Raw genomic sequence first — 19,592 nt, forward strand, 5'->3', positions numbered from 1 at the left:
TAGAACGGTTGAAATCAACTAAGTTGTCTTTGCCCCACTGGAGAATTACCTGAAGATCGGCATTTAAGGAATTGGTAGCAGATTTTCGAGAAGTTGAAGCTGATTGAGCAGGACAAGGTTTCTCAAAATTGAAAGTGGAATGCAATGTGCTATCATCGGCAAAACTATGGATAGGATTTCCAGTCAATGGAAGAAAGTCATTAATATACAAAAGGAAAAGAGTGGGGAAAAGAACTGAACCTTGGGGGACACCGGCATTAGTGGAGAAGTTAGAAGACAGAGAGCCATCTACCATCACCCTCAGTGAGTGATCAGAGAGAAAACTGGATAACCAATTACAAAAACAGTTGGCAAACCATAAGATGGAAGCTTGTTTATTAGACTACCTTTATGCCAAACACGATCAAAAGCCTTTGAGATGTCTAGAGCAACTACTTGTGTTTCTCCGAACCTTTCCATTGAATTAGTCCATAAATGGGTAACATAAGCCAGAATATCACCAGTGGATCGACACTGACGGAATCCATACCGGCGATCGTTGATCAGACGGAAGGTTTCTAGGTAGTTTAAAAGTTGGCGGTTAATAGATTTCTCCATTACTTTAGAAAGAGTAGAAGTAATTGCAATGGGACGATAATTGGATGGGAGGGATTTGTCACCCTTTTTAGGAACTGGCTGGATATGAGCAAATTTCCAAACAGAAGGAAAAAACACCTTTGGAATAAGAAAGTGAAAAAAGGCGGCAAAGAATAGGAGTAAGTTCAGGAGCACAGGTTTTGAGAACAAGTGGAGAAATACCATCAGGACCTGGAGCTTTCTTAGCATCGAGATTCGTCCAAATCCTTCTGATATCCTTTTGACGGAAGACCACAGGAGGCATTGAATGGAGCGTGTTGGGAATGGTGGGAGGTGTTTTACCAAGATCATTAATACATGAGCTGAAAGAAAAATGGGATGCTAGCAGGTCAGCTTTATCCTTGGCTGAAGTGACTACAGATCCATCTGGTTTGGACAGAGGTGGGAGCAGAGATGGGCAAACGTTGCGGCCAATAGCTTTGGCAAGAGACCAGAATGTTCGGCTACCATTAGGGCAAGAAGCAAGTTTTCTACTCTTAGCCTGTTTAAACTCTAGTTGGGACTGATTAATAACTGCTTTACAATTGTTGCGAGCTTTGGTGTAGGCAGAAAATGAAACTGAAGAATTGGAAACAAGCCAGTTACGATATGCAACATTCTTCTCTTGAACAGCCTTAACACATTTATTGGAAAACCAAGGTTTAGATAAAGGACGAGATTTTAAAGTGGAGTGTGGGATAAAAGATTCCATTCCTGCAAGAATAATTTCACTGACACGATCTGAGCAAACGTTGACATCAGAAGTTTTGAAACAGTAATCCGACCATGGAAAAGAAGAAAAGAAGTCTCGCAGGTCATCCCATTTTGCATTCTTGTAATGCCAAACAACACGAGGTTGGGAATAGCCATGAGATAAAGGTTCTATTGGAGAAGAGACAATCACCAAGTTGTGATCTGAAGCGCCTAAAGGACCTCTCACTTCGACCGTGTACTTAGAAGGGTTGTTTGTGAGAAAAAGATCAAGCGTATTGGCTGTATGATTAGGATTGTCCGGTATTCTTGTAGGTAAATGAACAATCTTTGCTAGGTCATTAGTAATTGCAAAAGCCTCAGCATCTCAACCTGCTGGGTCGGTGTGACTAGAAAACAGAAGCCAGCTGGAGTTGTTAACATTAAAATCACCAACGAAAATTACCTCACTGTTAGGAAAGTTGGACTGGAGAAAGTCAAGTTGCAAAGAGAGGAAATAAAAGAGCTCCAAGTGATTAGTGGAGTTGGGAAAACGGTAGAGACAACAGATGAATCTGACACAATGAGGTAGAGAGATTTTAAGCCAGAGAAGATCAAAGAGAGGAGATTCCAAATTGCCAAGTCTCTGACCGGGAATATCAGAACGGACATATGCACAAGTACCACCTTTGAGGCGAAAGGAATCATGCAGCGAATAATTTGGACATCTGAGATGAGCAGTAGTTGAATCAACCGATAACTGAGATTCTGTCAGAAAACGTACATGGGGTTTAGCAGACTGCAAGTGGAAATGGACATCATTGAGATTAGAATTGAGACCATGTATATTTGGGAAATGAATTAGGAAGTGCTTGGGAGATTTAGATCTTTTCGCAGATAAGCTTGCTCTATTAGTTTGACAATTCATGGTGTATTCAAGAGTAAGAAAAAGTGGGTGGGACATGCTGTATGAAGTAGTGAAATTTTTGGATATGGCGTACACATGGTAAGAATATACCCAGATCCTTGACATAACGTGGCCTCGACAATGCTCCCCGCATACACGCTACTCGGGCTCCCTCCAGTCACTATCTGGCAGAGTAGAGGTAGCAAGATTATACACTAGCTGATCCGGAAGCCTCCTAGAGAGTTACCAATAGGTTCGGTCCAGTGTACTAACTAGCGGCCTGCCTGCGAAAACCGTTTTAGAGCTGTACCCTCGAAATGTAAGGAATATTGGATCTCGCCATGACGTTCATCATAACCTCAAAAGTCATCAGTCATACTGCATGATGGAAGAGATAGAGAAGGGTTGACCAGAACTTAGCTCTAGAGACTAAACATGGGTTCTACCACTTCAAGCCGCCAATAAGCAAAGTGGTGGTATTTCACCGGTTGATGAGAGTCTTCTACCACCTAGTACTGCCTGGTAACATAGAGGGGCGGCGTTCCTCCATGTGGTGTGGGTGCCACACCTCGACTCCTGCTTATGTTGGTTCACACCAGGGTGGTCACCCACCATGTACTTGTGCATGGTGGTTATACCCAGGATGACTAACAGTCCCACCATCGTGAAGGTGCAAGCAGAGGATTTGGCTGTCACAGACTGTCCGGACTTTGCCGAAATTGGGTCCACTTGACTTGAGTGTCACCCGAATATCAGTTCCATCAGCGTTTTAGACTCCCAGGTAGCAAGTACAGCTTGTCTGGCATATCTGAGAGAATGTCTATGACAACCTCAAGGACCATACATTGCAGTAACTTGCCCTTAATGCCATACTGCTCCAATTTGTACAGCAGTCTTCCATGTGCAACAGTATCAAAAGCTTTGATACTGTTGCACAGGGAACAGTATCAAAAGCTTTGCTGAAATCCAAGTAGAGTCAATCCTTGTATAGCACGATAATTGTGTTCCTAGAAACCCTCATGCAATGCAAAATCATGCAATATAAACAACAGGCCCTATTGGAAAAATAGGGTTAAGTGCCGACCACCCAAGATTGAACACACATTTGTAACCAAAACATTAACAAACACAATAAATAATCATAACGGCCCCGGGTGCCAAGCGTTTCCGTGGCCAAGCGATTCTCGTGCGTTTAAAGAGCGTTTTCTGGTAAGCGACTAGGTTTTATTTTGTTTTCTCCCTTACTTATTAAACCTTTTCGTTAAGTAGCTTCATTTTCTTAAAAACACTAAGAAGTGAGTCCAGAAGAAGGAAATAACCTTTTTCTTTAATTTAATACTCCTACTAACTATATTAACCTCTACGCTTGGCCACAAGCGGCACTGCTCCTGCCTCCCCGTGGCGGGGCCGGTAATCTGGGTGGTAAAAGTAAACCCCCAGGGCCAAAAGGAGCTAACATGGATACAAATAGTTATCCCCCTTTAGAGCCATTGAGCTCAAGACAAGAGACTCCCGACATTGACCATGACTGCGTTCACCCAAAAAGGCTTCGAACGGAAACAAAATGTCCAAATGAGATACCGAATTTCTTGGTGGTACATTCGTTATCTGCCCAACCTGTAGGCAAGTTATCACCATTCTTGATACAAAAGTGTTTAGAGTCTATTGCAGGGTCACCAAAAATGGTGAAGCGACTACAATCTGGAGACCTCCTGATCGAAACAGCCACCTCAAAACATTCTGAGCGGCTGTTAAATACAACATCATTTGGGGGTCTGACAGTATCAGTTACTCCCCACAGAACCTTAAATTCATCAAGAGGTGTGATCAGTGAGTGGGACCTAATTACAGTCTCCGAAGAAGAACTACTCCAAGAACTTAGTAGTCAAAAAGTAACAAGTGTAAAAAGAATCATGAGTAAAAAAGATGGGAATCTAACTCCAACTAGAACCATTATTTTAACATTCAGTGCTCCAGACTTACCATCCTCAATCAAAGCTGGCTACTTGAATTGTCGTATTAGACCATATATTCCGAATCCTGTTCGTTGCTTCAAATGCCAGAAATATGGTCATTCACAGCAGGCATGTAGAGGTGACTCCATTTGTCCCATCTGCGGAGCTAAAGAACATACTCAAGCTGATTGCTCGGCCGCAACCGCTGCATGTCCAAACTGCAAGGGAAATCACCCTGCCTTTTCCAAATCTTGCGAATTATGGATTACAGGGAAAAAAATTCAAAAATATAAAATAGAAAATAAAGTTACTTTTCCTGAGGCACGTAGGCAAGTTATGTTGAGCATGCCTAGCAGTCGATCCTACGCTGTTCGCACTAGAAACAATGTATCTACTGGAGCACAAACAGACGTATCAATTCCGCCTAATACCTCAATGGCTAATTGGCTTAAATCTACTCTTTGAAATTCAAAAAAAGAAAATCCTCAAAATAAAACTAGCGAAGCTACAAATACCCCAATCAGTATCCCTAGTGATACTGAATCAGTCCCATATGACACAGAGCAAAGGAAATCAGACACAGGTTCAAAACAAATGGAAACTCCCACCAACAGTATGGAAGTAGATGACCGTTTAGATAATGGGGAGCCCATTTTGGAACTCCATGCAAATGACACCATGGATTCTGTTCGCCCCTATTTCCCGAAAAAAGATAAAATAAAGCAAGACAGATCTAAATGCTCTACTTCTAAAAAACAGTCAGAACAATCGACCACAACTAAACTCAAATAATGTCTAATATCATACAGTGGAACTGCAGAGGACTAAGAAGCAATTCTGATGACATAAAAGATTTACTGATTAAATACAATCCGATAGGAGTATGTCTACAAGAAACTTTCTTATCATCTGAAGCTTCACCAAAATTTATAAACTATACAATATATAGAAAAGACAGGATTTCGGAGTCTCCTGCTCGCGGAGGAGTAGCTGTGCTTATAAAATCAAACATACCGTCCAGGCAAAGTCAGTTACAAACTAATCTAGAAGCTGTGGCAGCACGTATTTCAATCGGTATTTCAATTACCCTAACTTCTATATATATTTCCCCTTCACAACCAATTTCAAGTACAGAACTTGATAATTTGGTTATGCAACTACCATCTCCAATCTGCCTTTTTGGTGACTTCAATGGCCACCATCCATTATGGGGGTCGCCTGCGATTGACACAAGAGGCAAATTAATCGAAACATTCATGAATAATAACAACCTAACTATACTAAAATCTGGATCTCCCACTTATATTAACCTATGTACAGGATCTACTTCTGCAATAGACTTGTCTATCTGCTCACCAGCAATTCTCCCAAGTATGTCATGGTCAGTGCTAAACAATCCTCTAAACAGCCATCACTTTCCAATCTTTTGCTCATTACAAACAAGGGTAACTGCAAATTTCGAGGTCCAATCCACCTGGAAGTTCAAGAAGGCAAACTGGGAGAGCTACTGTACCCAGGTCCAGTTAGACAGGAGTTATGTTCAGCAACATCCAATTGAAGAAGTAACTAACTACATTACCAATCAGATTCTAAATGCAGCAAAAAATTCAATCCCGAAGTCACAACCTCACAAGTACTCCCACCATAACAACTGGTGGAATACAGATTGTTCTAATGCCAAGCATGAGAAAAACCGTGCTTGGAACAATTCCGTAAGTTTCCGACAACCAATAATCTAATAGAATACAAAAGACTTAAAGCCAAAGCAAGGCAGATTAGGAGAAAAGCCAAACGTGACTCGTGGATCTCATTTGCCTCAACTATCACCAAAGACACTGACCCACGATTCATTTGGAGAAGAATTAAAGCACTAAATGGAAAATTCACTCGACCACCCTCTCCAATACTCTGTTGGAATGGGAAAGATCTATCGGCACCTAAGGAAATCGCCAATGCGCTAGCAGAATCATTCTCTACAATATCTGCTTCTGCTTCCTACTCGATCTCCTTTCAGCGCATCAAGGCAGATGCAGAACGCCGCAAAATTAACTTCTCCACACGGCTCTCACTTCCATACAATCAACCATTCAATATAACAGAACTCAAAGAATCCTTAAATAAATCTTCAAATAGTGCTGCCGGCCCAGACGACGTACATTACATCATGCTAAAACAATTACTTGAAGAGGACTTATGTACCCTATTGATCTTCTATAATCGAATCTTCTCAGAAAATGCTTATCCGCTTTCCTGGCGTCATTCTCTCATACTTGCCATACCAAAACCAGGCAAAGACCCTTCTTTGGTTAACAATTATAGGCCAATATCTTTCACAAGCTGCATGGGGAAAATTTTTGAAAGAATGGTACATACAAGGCTTACCTGGATCTTAGAAGCAGAGAACCTTTTAACAGATCATCAGAGTGGCTTTCGTAAGAACAGATCCACTCTTGATGTCCTTATCAAAGCTGAATCGAATATTCGCAACGCCTTTGTCATGAAGCAACATCTAGTCATGGTCAATTTAGATATTGAAAAGGCATTTGATACTACCTGGCGACATGGTATTATTATGGACCTTTATCACCTAGGACTAAGGGGTCATCTCCCTCAGATAATTCAGAATTTCCTGCGCCACCGCTCTTTTCAGGTCCGTTATCAGAACGTAATGTCTACACCCCATATTCAGGAAGGAGTACCACAGGGATCTATACTCAGCGCAACGTTATTTGCAATTCAAGTTAACAGCATAACTAGAGACATCCCCAAAACTGTGGAGGCTTACATGTACGCGGATGACCTCACCATCTCCTGCCAATCGCAAAGCATGAACACCATTGAGCGTCAACTCAAACTTGCCATTAACAGAATTGAATCCTGGATGTCATGCAACGGATATCGACTAGCTGAACAAAAGTCTACCACCACTCACTTTTGTAAGAAACGTGCTGTCCACCACCATCCTGAATTACGGCTAAACAATTGCCCAATACCAGTAGAAAACAGCATCAGATTTCTCTGTCTGATATTAGATAGTAAGCTTAACTTCCAAGCACATATCACATATCTACGAACTACTTGTCTAAAATAGTTGAACATGCTTCGATCAGTCTCATCCATGTCGTGGGGAGCTGATCGGTACTCCTTACTTCACCTCTACAAATCTCTGATCCGTTCACGCTTAGATTATGGTTATCCCGTATATGACTCAGCTAGGAAAAGCACATTAGATCGGCTAAATGTCATCCAGCACAGTGCCCTGAGGACTGCTCTGGGTGCATTCAGGACTTCTCCCATGCAAAGTCTTTATATTGAAGCCCACGAGCCTCCATTACATCTTCGTAGAAAAACATTATTGCTTTTCTATGCTTCTAAGATCCAGAGTCTTCCATCGCACCGCAGTTGGGAGTATCTTTATCACACTCGGTGGGATTCTTTTTATGAGAATAAGCCACGTGAAAATCGTCCTGCTTCACTCAGGATCAAAGATCTTATTCAGAGTTGGAATATTGATTTAGCTGATATCTTTCAGAACACAACTGCACCTGTTCCACCCTGGACGTATGTTTGTGCCTCACATGATACACATTTTCTCCAGTGGGGGAAGAATGTCATACCTCCCAATAACATAAGACAGTTGCACTCAGCTCATGCTACCCTTAACTCCGAAGCCTGTAAAATATATACAGATGGGTCGAAAACTGATAGTAAGGTAGGTGCTGCAGCTGTTTTTCCTACATGTACAATTTCAGCCACACTACCTTTATCATGCAGTGTCTTCACTACTGAACTTTATGCCATCAAGTTAGCACTTAGTAAGATTTTTGAACATTGCATCTCACCCGCAGTAATTTACACGGATTCCCTCAGTGCTATCAATGCCATAAGGAAGAATTTCTCCTCTTCTCATCCTACATTGAAAGAAATTCATTCCCAACTATTTTCCTGTAGTGTGTCCAATCAGTCAATCAGCTTTTGCTGGATCCCTGGCCATTCTGGCATTCCGGGAAATGAAAGTGCAGACTTTGCCGCTAAACATCCTCAACCCACTCTCTCACAACATCCTCAGGTTCCATACACTGATTACAAACCTGTTATTCGTAAAGCATGTTACAACAACTGGTCACAGATATGGAAAAGGAATACTAACAGCAAACTTTACCAAATAAAACAAGAACCAAAGCTGTGGCTCTCTTGCTTCAGACCAAACAGACGTGAGGAAGTGGTGTTGGCAAGACTAAGAATTGGACATACGCATCATACCCATCTCTACTTGTTATTGGGAGAAATCCCACCTCAGTGTTCATCCTGTAACAGTCGGCTTACGGTCCGCCATTTTCTGCTTGATTGTCCCTTGCATTCAACCATCTGGTCAAACACTTTTCAATCAGTTTCCAGGCTTAACGTATCACCTGATTTATCTCATATTCTAGGAAACAATGCAAATATTGAAGAACTTTTAATATACTTAAAATGTATTGGCCTATACTAAAGTATATAATTTAACAACGATAAAGATAAGGTCATGCAATTAAACAATGAATAGACACAATTTGGCCTCAGTTGCCCTTGTGTCTTTAAACCCAATAACAACAACAACAACAATCATAATAAAATACGTAAGTATTTTATTACAACTATTACATAATAAATATTGCTAATGCTTTTGCTTCTATCTTAAGCAAACTTGTTTTTTGTTTGGTTTTCTATCCAAACAGATGACAGCCATTCCATATCTTCCAATTCTTTGTGTCTTAATCTAATGGATTTTAATTACACTTTGAGTTGTTCCCGCTATGAAAATTGTTTTTATTTTCTCTGCATTCTTTGTAATTCGCGGCGTTGCCTCATTTAGGCCCGTGGCACGTGCAATATCACATGATCTTTCATTTCTCTCAAAGCATTTCACAATTTCATATTTTTTTCTCTATCGACAGAGGCAGACTGGCCATAAGCCTTACCGGAGGCCGGTGTGATTTTGGCCACAAACACTAGTATGAGGCTGCTACAAATTTTCCTGGGTAAGAATTTTTGACCCAGTCCACCACTGTTTATCGATATTGCTTTTCTTTTTCTCTCTGAATCTGTAGTGTCTTCACCAGGACGCTTCCTTTTCACACCTTTTAAGTATTTTATTCATTTTTAGGGAATAAAGCACAATTACAAAATGAGGAGGCACGCTTGATACACATAAAACAAAGCTGCACATGTGTAGCAACTGAATAAACAACACCGTAAAGCAGGGACACACTATGAACACCTCACTAGCTCACATTTGACTAAAGCACATTTCTGGGTGTAACTACCAAAAACAATAAAAACAATTTCCAGTTGCATTTCTGCTAGTGGAATCTGTTATAAACTGGTAGTAAACTCGATCTAATTGCATTTGCGATAATACCGATAGCTGGAATTGTGTGAATTTTTACATTATTATGGTGAAATGTGTTTCCCCTTCACTGATATTAAAAACATAAATACATTTTCAGAATCTTCTCTTCATTCCTATCGTGTTGCGTTCGACTGCCATTTCTTGTAAACACCAAGGCGAATCGTGCATAAGCAAATTAAGTTCGTGTGATATATGATATCATTCCCCTATTTATTAATCATGTATAATCGAATTCATGTAGTGTAAACATGAATTCGATCATACGAAGTGAATTTGAAGTGAGGACTGACTGTATAGGATATCAAAATTATTTTTAGCATCCAGTTCTTCTGTGACCACATCATAGTGTCCAATCAAATTGGTCAGACAAGACTTCCTCTTAACAAACCCATACTGCGTCTGAACTATTGTTGATGTCTTGTCTAGGTGATCCTGTATCACCTCTTTAACCAGTGACTCCATTATTTTCCCCGGAACAGAAGTTAAACTAACAGGTCTATAATTATTTGTGTGACCCTTTGAACTCCCTTTGTGAATTGGAGATACATTTGCACATCTCCAGGTCATGAGGATCTTGCCAGATTCTAAGGATGCTCTCATAATTATGGCTTAGGGTTTGCTTACTTCCCTTGCTGCCTCCTTCATTATAACTGGATAGATTCCATCTGCCCCACGGTGCCTTTTTTATGTTTAACTTCAACAATTTCTCCTCCACTTTTCTCTCAGTTATCACAAAATCAGTTAGCTCTCTGTTATAGTTTGATAAACTTCTGGAATTCTCTTCCTTGAATAACTGTTCTTATGTGAATGTAGATGCAGAATACTCATTCAGTTTATCAGCTACATGAGCAGGATCATCAATATTCGAACTATATGTTAAGTGGAGCAATTTGATTCATCCCCTTCCTTCTAGAGTTTACACAAGTAAAGAACTCTTTGCTGTTTTTCTTTGCATCCTTTGCCAAAGATTTCTCTTATTCTGCCTTCGCCTGCCTAACCTCCTTTGTGACTTGATTACAGACTAGCTTATATCTGTTGTAGGCTTCTGTGTCGATTGATAATTTATATACATCCCATGCAATTTTCTTCTCTGCCACGAGCCTCATTAATTCATCTGACATCCATTTAGGCCTGAACCTTGAAAAGTATTTCTTAGTTGGTATGAAAATCCTATAATAGCTTCCAAGATTAATTTGTTGAATGCTTCCTGTTTAGAATTTGCTGTTGATAACATCATCAGCTGGTCCTGTACAGAATTTAAAAACTGTCTGAGACCACCGTAGTCACTTTACAAAAGCAAAAATCCTTCCCTATACCCCTGATAGTAGTTACATCTTTAAGTAAATCCCACATCATACACTGTGATCACTGTCACCTAGTGGTTCCTTTATCTGCAAATTCCTAATGCATGCATCATTATTGCTGATAATCAGATCAAGAGTATTACTCCCTCCAGGTGCCCCTCGAACATGTTTCTGTTGAAAACAATCCTCCAATATATCCACAATTCTTGCTAGCGTGTGAATGATCAAATCACAAGTTCCAGTCAATATCTGGAAAGTTAAAATCCCCCCATTACAAGACATTCTGATTTACTGACCCATTCTATTTCTCTGCACAACTGTTCATTGTACTCATCAGCATCATTAGGCCTATAACATACTCCTACTCTTATTTTCCCTTTCCCAGTGTTTATGTCACACCAAACAGACTCAACATTGCACTGTCCACCTGTGTCAACTGGATGCACTTCATTAGATTTTATGTGTTTCTTAACTAACAGCATAATCCCTCCTTCCTTCCTACTCTGTCTGTCCTTTCTGTACACATTATACTGCCCAAATTCCAATTTTGCACTGCTTATATCTGTGTGACACTGTCTCTGATATCCCAACAATATCTGCCTTTGATGTCTTGATCAGCACTTCAAATTAATCAATTTTATTTACTATACTTCTAGCATTAGTGTACATGCAAGTATACATTCACTTGTTCTTACTCTTAGTTACCCTACCCTAACACAGCCCATGTATTTACTTATTCCATGATGACTCCCAACAACTCTTGAAATCCCCAGAAACTTGTTCTCTAGACTGTTGGTCATTACAATAGAAACAGTGCAAGAATCACTTTCGCTTCTGCCAGCGGCTACTATTAATCTTTTAGTCTGTGAATCCTCCCAAACCAGCAGTTTTCTGACCCACCTAACACTGCCTCGATAGCATCGGCAAATATTCTTGCACCCTTTCTATTTAAGTGTATCTTATCCCTATATAAGCAGTCTCTCCTGTTAGCATGTACAGACCATGCTGAAAAAAATTCTACCCCATGAGCCTTGCACTGTCTCTCCAGGGCCGAATTGAATGACAGGGCTCTCATCATATACTCCCTCCTATTGTGTCTGGGCAGAATTGCCGACACTTTCAGATTTAACTCTAACTTGTGATTTTTTCAGCATTAACCTGTACTTGTTAAGTAATTCTGCCGATCTCTTACTCTTAAGGTCATTACTGCCAACGTGTACAACAATATCACCTTTTGTGCCCTTAAAAGATGATATCTGCTCTACAACGTCATCAACTTTTGCCCCTGGCAGAAATACCCTGGTCCTGTTCCACCTATCCTTTTTACATACTATATTCCCTGTCTCCCTGACAATAGTGTCACTGACAATAACTAGCTCCTGTGGGACCAGTGCTTTCTGCCTTGGAGATTGCCGCTGTGTTGCCTGATGCAGAGGAGTGAGCTCTGGCATTGAGTTGGGCAGCTGAGAGCTTGATGGGCCCTTCATTAATTTCTTCGAGGGCATTTACCCTACACCTCAAACCCTCATAGACGCCCATCAGAATGCTGAGTTGGCACCTAATTTCTTCAGAGTCTCTGCACTTAGCATACACAAAGACATCCTTCTTGGCTAGATTATGTCCTGATCTTGACAGGTTTGCAAACATTTCACATTTTGCGCATTTTTTTAAACTGTGATGTGCGGGAGAATCACCCTTCAGTTCTCCCACGAGCCACAGCACTCTGGCTATTCTGTGAACGCTGCTTTGCTGCTCTAGTCTGTGTCATGATTCTGTTTATATAATTTAATTAACAATGAAATTTAATAAGATTAATAAATTTTATTCATTGCCAATAACTTCTCTTGGCAACACTCTTGTCCTGTCTTTTAGAGCATTATCTCTTTCTGGTAAGGCCTGTATTCTAAAAAAGAGTAGCTTCAGCTTCTGTATTTGTGTATTGATAATTTTTGAACTGCTTGAGTACATTTTACTCTAAACTTGGAAAACCATGTTAATGGTGAAATAATTCCCATTGTTAAATCTTGAAATAAGTGCAAATGCTGAATTTTTGAACTGTTATTAGTAATAATATTTTAATAGTCATTATTGTTATTCATATTTTAGAATTTTGTAGTTGGGAACTAAACATTATTCAGGAGTACAGAAGTGACAGGGACATTATTATACAAGAAATCTATATAATATATAAAATTATATAGATAATTATAACTCTTAAAATATTATGCCTAGTTGCATTTGGTCTTACTTTTACAAGAAATAGATAAAGGGGATACAGTAGTAACTGGGTTACTGTAGAAAATTAGATGAAGTTTCTGTGGGTAATAGTGTATACAGTGAAAAGCAATTCCTTTTCTGTGAACATAGCAAAAAATGTAAATTGGATAATAGATTGACAGACCTTTACAAAGAAGGAAGGTTTGATATAAGAATCCTTCAAAGCATTGAAATTAATAAACTGTATTAATTAACCTGATTTGTGAAGCATAATGCCAAAAATATTAGGCATAATATAGTTTCTTATACCACTGCTCTGAATGGTTCTTAAATCAGTCTTTCTTTGTGTATTACCGATTGGGGTTCTAGTGCTGCCGAGTTAAGGAGATTACAGTGAGGAGATCAGATAAAATATCATGATATATTGTGGTAGAAATGTGTATTGTTTTGCAAAAAATTATTAATAATGCTGTGGTGTGGGGGGATGTAAGATGTTTTTTTATAGAATCTCATTATGTAAATTTAAACTATAGTTTTATTTACATCTTTTTTTTCATTCATAATAATTTCTCTAAATTTTTGACCAATCTATACTAGTTCATCATAACCTTAGTATATGCCTGTGTAACTGTTAATCGATTAGACCACATCCAAGTTAAGGGTATTGGTATTTATTATTATAATAGGAGAAAAAATATGTGATCTGAGTGAAAATAAGCCATGTTCCTCTAAAAAAAAATTCTAAAACCCTTGTTATGTCGACTTCTGTGTATAATTATTTTTAACATACTGCTATGTTTGTTTAAAAAAATAATAAGAATGTCCAGTTTTACTTTGAAATGAAGGATAAGTTAATATTCCTTAAAAATTGTTTGATTTTGTGATTTTTAATGTGATAATAATTTATCACAGCTTTTAAACATTAGTCATAACACAAAATATGAATATGTTCACACAAGTACAATTATATTCTTTTTAAACTTTTCATATATATTGTGTTGTGGAGTTAGTTTTCACAAAATAAGTCAGTTATCAACACCCACAAAATATGAGTGGTCTGGGGGGAGGGATTCAGTTTATTTGTATACAGTTGTTTGTGATGTTTACTTATTTTGGACTCCCTCTCTTCAGCCTTTCTTTCCCGTCATTTTGCATGCTTCGTGGAAACATCTGTTATTATTTATGTATATAGACTGGATAAATTTCACACAGGAAATGTTAATTACCCATATATATTGAAATTAGGACTCAAGCATCATGGGCACTAGTAAATCATCTCTCCTTGCAATGCCACCAGAAGTCAGGGAACTGCATATTGCTGTGATGAGGAATGATGCAAACAGTGTGAGATTACTGGTTGATTCTGGAATAGATGTAAACTTCCCATGGCAGAGTGCTGAGCCTCCAAGTATAAAGGATGGAAGTACCCCACTATGTGAGGCAGTATCTTTAAATCATCGTCATATTGTTGAGGTATGATTAATTAATTTTACTACTTTTAAAGTATTTTATATAACCATTGCTAGGTATCCTCTGGCTGTTATTTTATTTATTTATTTTTTTTTTTATGTTGAGTGACACTGGTGAGTTTAGTGTTATTTTTTATATATTTTTATTTATTATTTTTTATTGGTGTTAGTGATGCACTCTAGTGGGAAGTCATATCAGACTGGCAGTTTTGTTATTCTATTTACAATACAGCTTGAGTTTAAAGCGAGTGTGGTTGCAGAAAAGGGCTAAATAATATCTGAGATAGACAATATGTACATTGTTGGCAGAAAGAAGTCTGTGAGAATGCCTGAAAGTACTGTATGATTTTATTCCAACTGTTCAATGCATGGGAGTGAACATGAAAAAACATTTTTTCACATTCACTCCCATATACAGTGAATGCAATTTTCAGTTTCCTGAAGGATTTATAATGATGGTGTTTTCTCTGTTCAGTGGCTTGGACAATATAGCAATTATATAATCATGGTCACCATACTTGCTGTACCTGAATCCTTATGATTACCATACATTTTGGCATATAAGTTAAATTCTGTTTTTTGTCTTGAAATAATTCATGCTTTATCATATATTCACCACATTTTTTTCACATAACCACACTTGCCAATTTGTAGAAATTGAAAATCCAGAAGACTTTTGGTAGAGATCTGGCTTCAGCTGAAACATTCTGGAACTGTGTTCTACTGTAGATTCTGCCATACTACACAGACTTCCAAATTAATGCATGTCATACATTGCAGTGGGTAAGTTATGCATATTGTCATTAAAAAAAGGTTTGAGCCCGTGACCACCAAATACGGAGGATGCAGAAAGGTCAGGGAATGACCACCGCATATACCCATAGCAATATGGCCTTAGTTGCTAATGCTCCTAAAAACCAAATAACAACAAATAACAACATTAAAAAAAAAAAAATAAAGTAACAAGATAACCGGAAGTATATATATGCAAAGAAAGAAAACATTAAAATCAAGCAATATAAAATACTTTAATTTGATACTTTAATATACTTTATATTTTAACTGTCTACTATTTCTTCAAGGAAGTCATCAATAAAAAAGAAACTGACATGATGTTCCTGGAAATCCATATAAACCAGGGGTCGCCAAACTTCTTTGACCATCGACCCCCTTCAAGAGTTTCTTGACTTTTTATTGACCCCCTCTATTTTACTATTACGTAATTATAATAAGACAAGCAAAAAAGACACTTATGTGAGTTTTTAGATTGTTTATTTTATAGTTAGTGTTTATTATATGTATAATATAGTATATATTATTATATTGGCTTAACGTCAAAGGGATACGTTTTTGTTTTTGACGTCCTTCTTAACATTACATATTTGATAGGAGGGATAAATAATATATAAAATATAAAATTTAATTTAGATAACAAAATAACAATAATACAATCTTCCTTATATATATGAAAATAAGACTTTTATTAACTTAGTATACAATTTACTAATGTTGTCACTGTGAAGGGTGTGCTTTGTGACTCTTGAAAATATTAGCAATGTTGAGTTCAAAATTAGTAAGTTTTAGCCTTAAATCGCCACAGAATTCTATATCTAGCTTATTTATTTGTTTTGTTAAAATGGAATTAACATGGCTGAAACCAGCTTCAACCATGTAAGAGCTTGGAAATGCAAGCAAAAAGGGGAGTACCACTTCAGAAAGTTTTGAATATTTTTCTACAACATTTATATTCGTCCAAAAGTAACTTATAGAGTCTTATTTTTAAAAAGCGTCTCAGCTTCAAGATCAACTGACAATTCAATAAGTTCATCTTGTAAGTTACATTCGATATTTTCAGTATCTGCAGAAAATGGCGTGATAATCCAATCTGGAATGTGCATGTTTTCAAAATCTGCAAAGTGCAATTTAAAATCATCACTCAAATTTTGAAGATGTTTTGTGTATATTTCTAAGTCTTCATCTTTTACTTCCAATTGCCGTAGATTTGAAAAGTACTGAAAATCTTTTCGTAACAATGATGATTTAAATAAGGTTAATTTAGCTTGGAAGCCAAAAGAATCATCGAGCTTGAATAATCGTGACATCTTTACCTTGTAGACGGGTCTGTACGTCATTAAATTTTAAAAATAAGTCCGCCAAGTAGAAAATATGATTCTTATTTCTCTTCAGTTCATCACTCAAAAACAAATTAACATCTATAAGAAACTCTAGGGTTGAGTCAAACAACTCAACAAACCTTTGTAGACTTGCACCTCTAGACAACCATCTTACTTCAGTATGCAAGAGTAATTGGTTTGATACTTCATCATTTTTTTCACAAAGATTGGCAAACAATCGCGATTTAAGAGGATGAGCTCTAATTTTGATTAATAGATTTAATGCACACTCTTAGTGTATCCGTAGGCCTCCGTAGCCGAGTGGTCAGGAGCGGGAGTGCAATATCACACGCTCTTTGAGTAGACCGGGGTTCAAGCCCCTGACTGCAGAATACGGTTGATCTGCCAACCCACACTGGACCAGCGTGGCGGATTATGGTCCATTTCCCTCAGCATGAATTGGTGAGGAGGCTTCCATCCTGCAGTGGGTTGATAATGGCTGCACTTTACCTTTTTTTACCTTAGTGTAACATGCAGTTCGTCACTGAGAGTTTTTGACACCAAATGGTTTCGGTGCAACACAGTGAATAGTACGTACACTTTGAACTTTTTCTTTCAGAAAGGCAGCGAAACCTCGATAATGGCCCACCATTGCAGGTGTGCCATTTATGGCTACTGCTGTTATATTAGTAAATGGAATATCATACTTATTTAAATATTCCTCCAATCGCTGAAAAATTGTCAACCCCGTTCCATCACTTTCAAGATATTTTGCAAGTAAAAATTTGTCAATAATTTGATGTTTGGTTTACCTATAATACCTTACATAATCCATAAGAATAGAAGAACTATCGAATGTAGATTCATCAAGTTGGATGGAGAACTTACTATTTTTGAGTTCTGATACTACAGTTTTTTCTACATCTTCAGCCATTTCACCAATACGCCTTTTCACGGTATTCGCACTCAATGGTAAGCATTTTAAAATAGGGCCAGAATCTTTTTTCATTATGGTTTCAATTACTTCTTTGATTGTGAGTATAACAATGTCCTCTGCAATTTTATATGGTTTTCCTTTTTTTGCCATATTAAAAGAAATATTGTAGGAGGCTGTTAATCCTTGTTTATTGTCAGTTTCGGCAGGTGCTTTCATAAATGATTTTATAGTTGGTCGATGTGTGTATTTCTCTTTCAGTTCTTTAAAAAAGTCAAGATCTTTATCTTTCTTATCGGGATAGAGTCTTTGAAGATGATCTTTCATTTTTGCTGGTTTCATTGCATTGTTACTAAATGTTTTTTCACAAAGAAGACACATAGGCATCGTTTCGTCTGTTAATGAAGCAATAAATCCAAGTTCAAATATTCTAACGAATATTGTCTGTATTTCTTTTTAGAATCTGAAGCTGCCATTGTGGTTACTGGGGTTGTAACAAAATAATTAAAATTGAAGTCAGTAAGCAAAAGTAATAAGTCTAAATAATATACCTACTCACGTATTTCTATAGGATATACAAAACTACCAGCCCTGCTCAACTCTTCAACGTAGAGAAGTTTAGTTTGTGAATGAATAACGATTGAATTATATTAACATTAGATAATTATAGAATGTCTTAAAGTACCATGTGAATGGACTAAATTTCAATAGCAAAAGCTTAATTTACTGTACTCACCTTGGACGATCTGCAGTTGTTATTTGGGTGAATGAATGACTAAATTTTTGGGTTTGGGTAATTTAAAGTTATGGGTAATTTAAACACATCTTTCAAAAATACTCATTAAATCCCCGGTTTGGAATCTCACACACTTGAGATTTCCGCATGTCACAAAGTGCATCACGGGAACGTAAAAATTTCTTTAAAATACAGCACGCGTTCTCTCTCTCCACTAAACTTTGCCAACTGAAGATGTAAACGAAAGTCTACCGTTATGACTATTGGCCCCATCTGTTTCGCATATTTTAGAGTTCTTAATTAATTAATTCTCCATGACAATCAGGGACGGAGTTGTGCACTTCTGCTTCCTTGCCCATATTTTAATTCTGTTTTCAGTTAATTTATTCCCATCCCGTAAATTAATCTACTTAACTTTAAATTACCCAAACCCAAAAATTTAGTCATTCATTCACCCAAATAACAACTGCAGATCGTCCAAGGTGAGTACCATAAATTAAGCTTTTGCTATCGAAATTTAGTCGATTGAATTATATGTATGTTGATGAATTTTAGAACATTAACGCTCACTTGTATGTCAATGCGCAAAAATGAGACTGGGATCGAATACATGTAATTATAAGTAAATAAGCAACTGCGCATGTGTTGTAATTGCGCTCTCACCACGCAGGCCGGGCGGGAACCACCAACATCCGTTTATTAGTAAATATGTCATTTTGGCCTACTTGATTGGCCTCCATGACTATTTTCATGACCTTGCTCCATCTTACAGGTCCTATTCAAGTCACTGTTCCCATGATTCACTCTTAATTGCATTGTCATTTAGGATGGAGGTAATCCAAGTTAACCGAATTAAATATTACCTGTATAATGATATCTTATATTTTTTTCGACCCCCAATTGACCCCTGAGCCCGAATCAACCCCTAACAATGTTATATCAACCCCTTGGGGATCGATATCGACCACTTTGGTGACCACTGATATAAACCATTAAAAACAAAGAAAATATGAAAATCATGAATTGAAAAGGGTTGATGCTTTACTGTAAAACAAATTGGTATGAGTTCAAGAACAGACCAGGAAGTTACGTAATAACTTCCATTGCACATTCAAAAACCATGAAATGGCAAAAACACGATAACAAAAACTGAAGCTCTGATTACAGTAAGTGTCTTAATTTTTTCTATGTATTCATGAATGTGTGATCAGGACTTCATAAAAGCAATAACTATACAAATGATAACATTATCCATTATC

At 37.8% G+C, this 19,592-nt stretch overlaps 1 protein-coding gene across 2 annotated transcripts in view; it reads left to right on the forward strand.

The window, feature by feature from the left end:
* Positions 1-19,592, forward strand: part of LOC150078423 (uncharacterized) — an 80,060-nt gene that overhangs the window by 34,294 nt on the left and 26,174 nt on the right. For both annotated transcript variants that reach the window (XM_090384995.1, XM_090384996.1), the window contains exon 3: positions 14,326-14,553. In XM_090384995.1, coding sequence (XP_090241121.1) covers positions 14,326-14,553 — 228 coding nt within the window. The remainder of the gene's footprint in view (positions 1-14,325; positions 14,554-19,592) is intronic.

This window comes from Mastigoproctus giganteus, chromosome 11 (genome assembly GCF_048544385.1).
Source record: "Mastigoproctus giganteus isolate SK-2022 chromosome 11, ASM4854438v1, whole genome shotgun sequence".
Taxonomy (NCBI): domain Eukaryota; kingdom Metazoa; phylum Arthropoda; class Arachnida; order Uropygi; family Thelyphonidae; genus Mastigoproctus; species Mastigoproctus giganteus.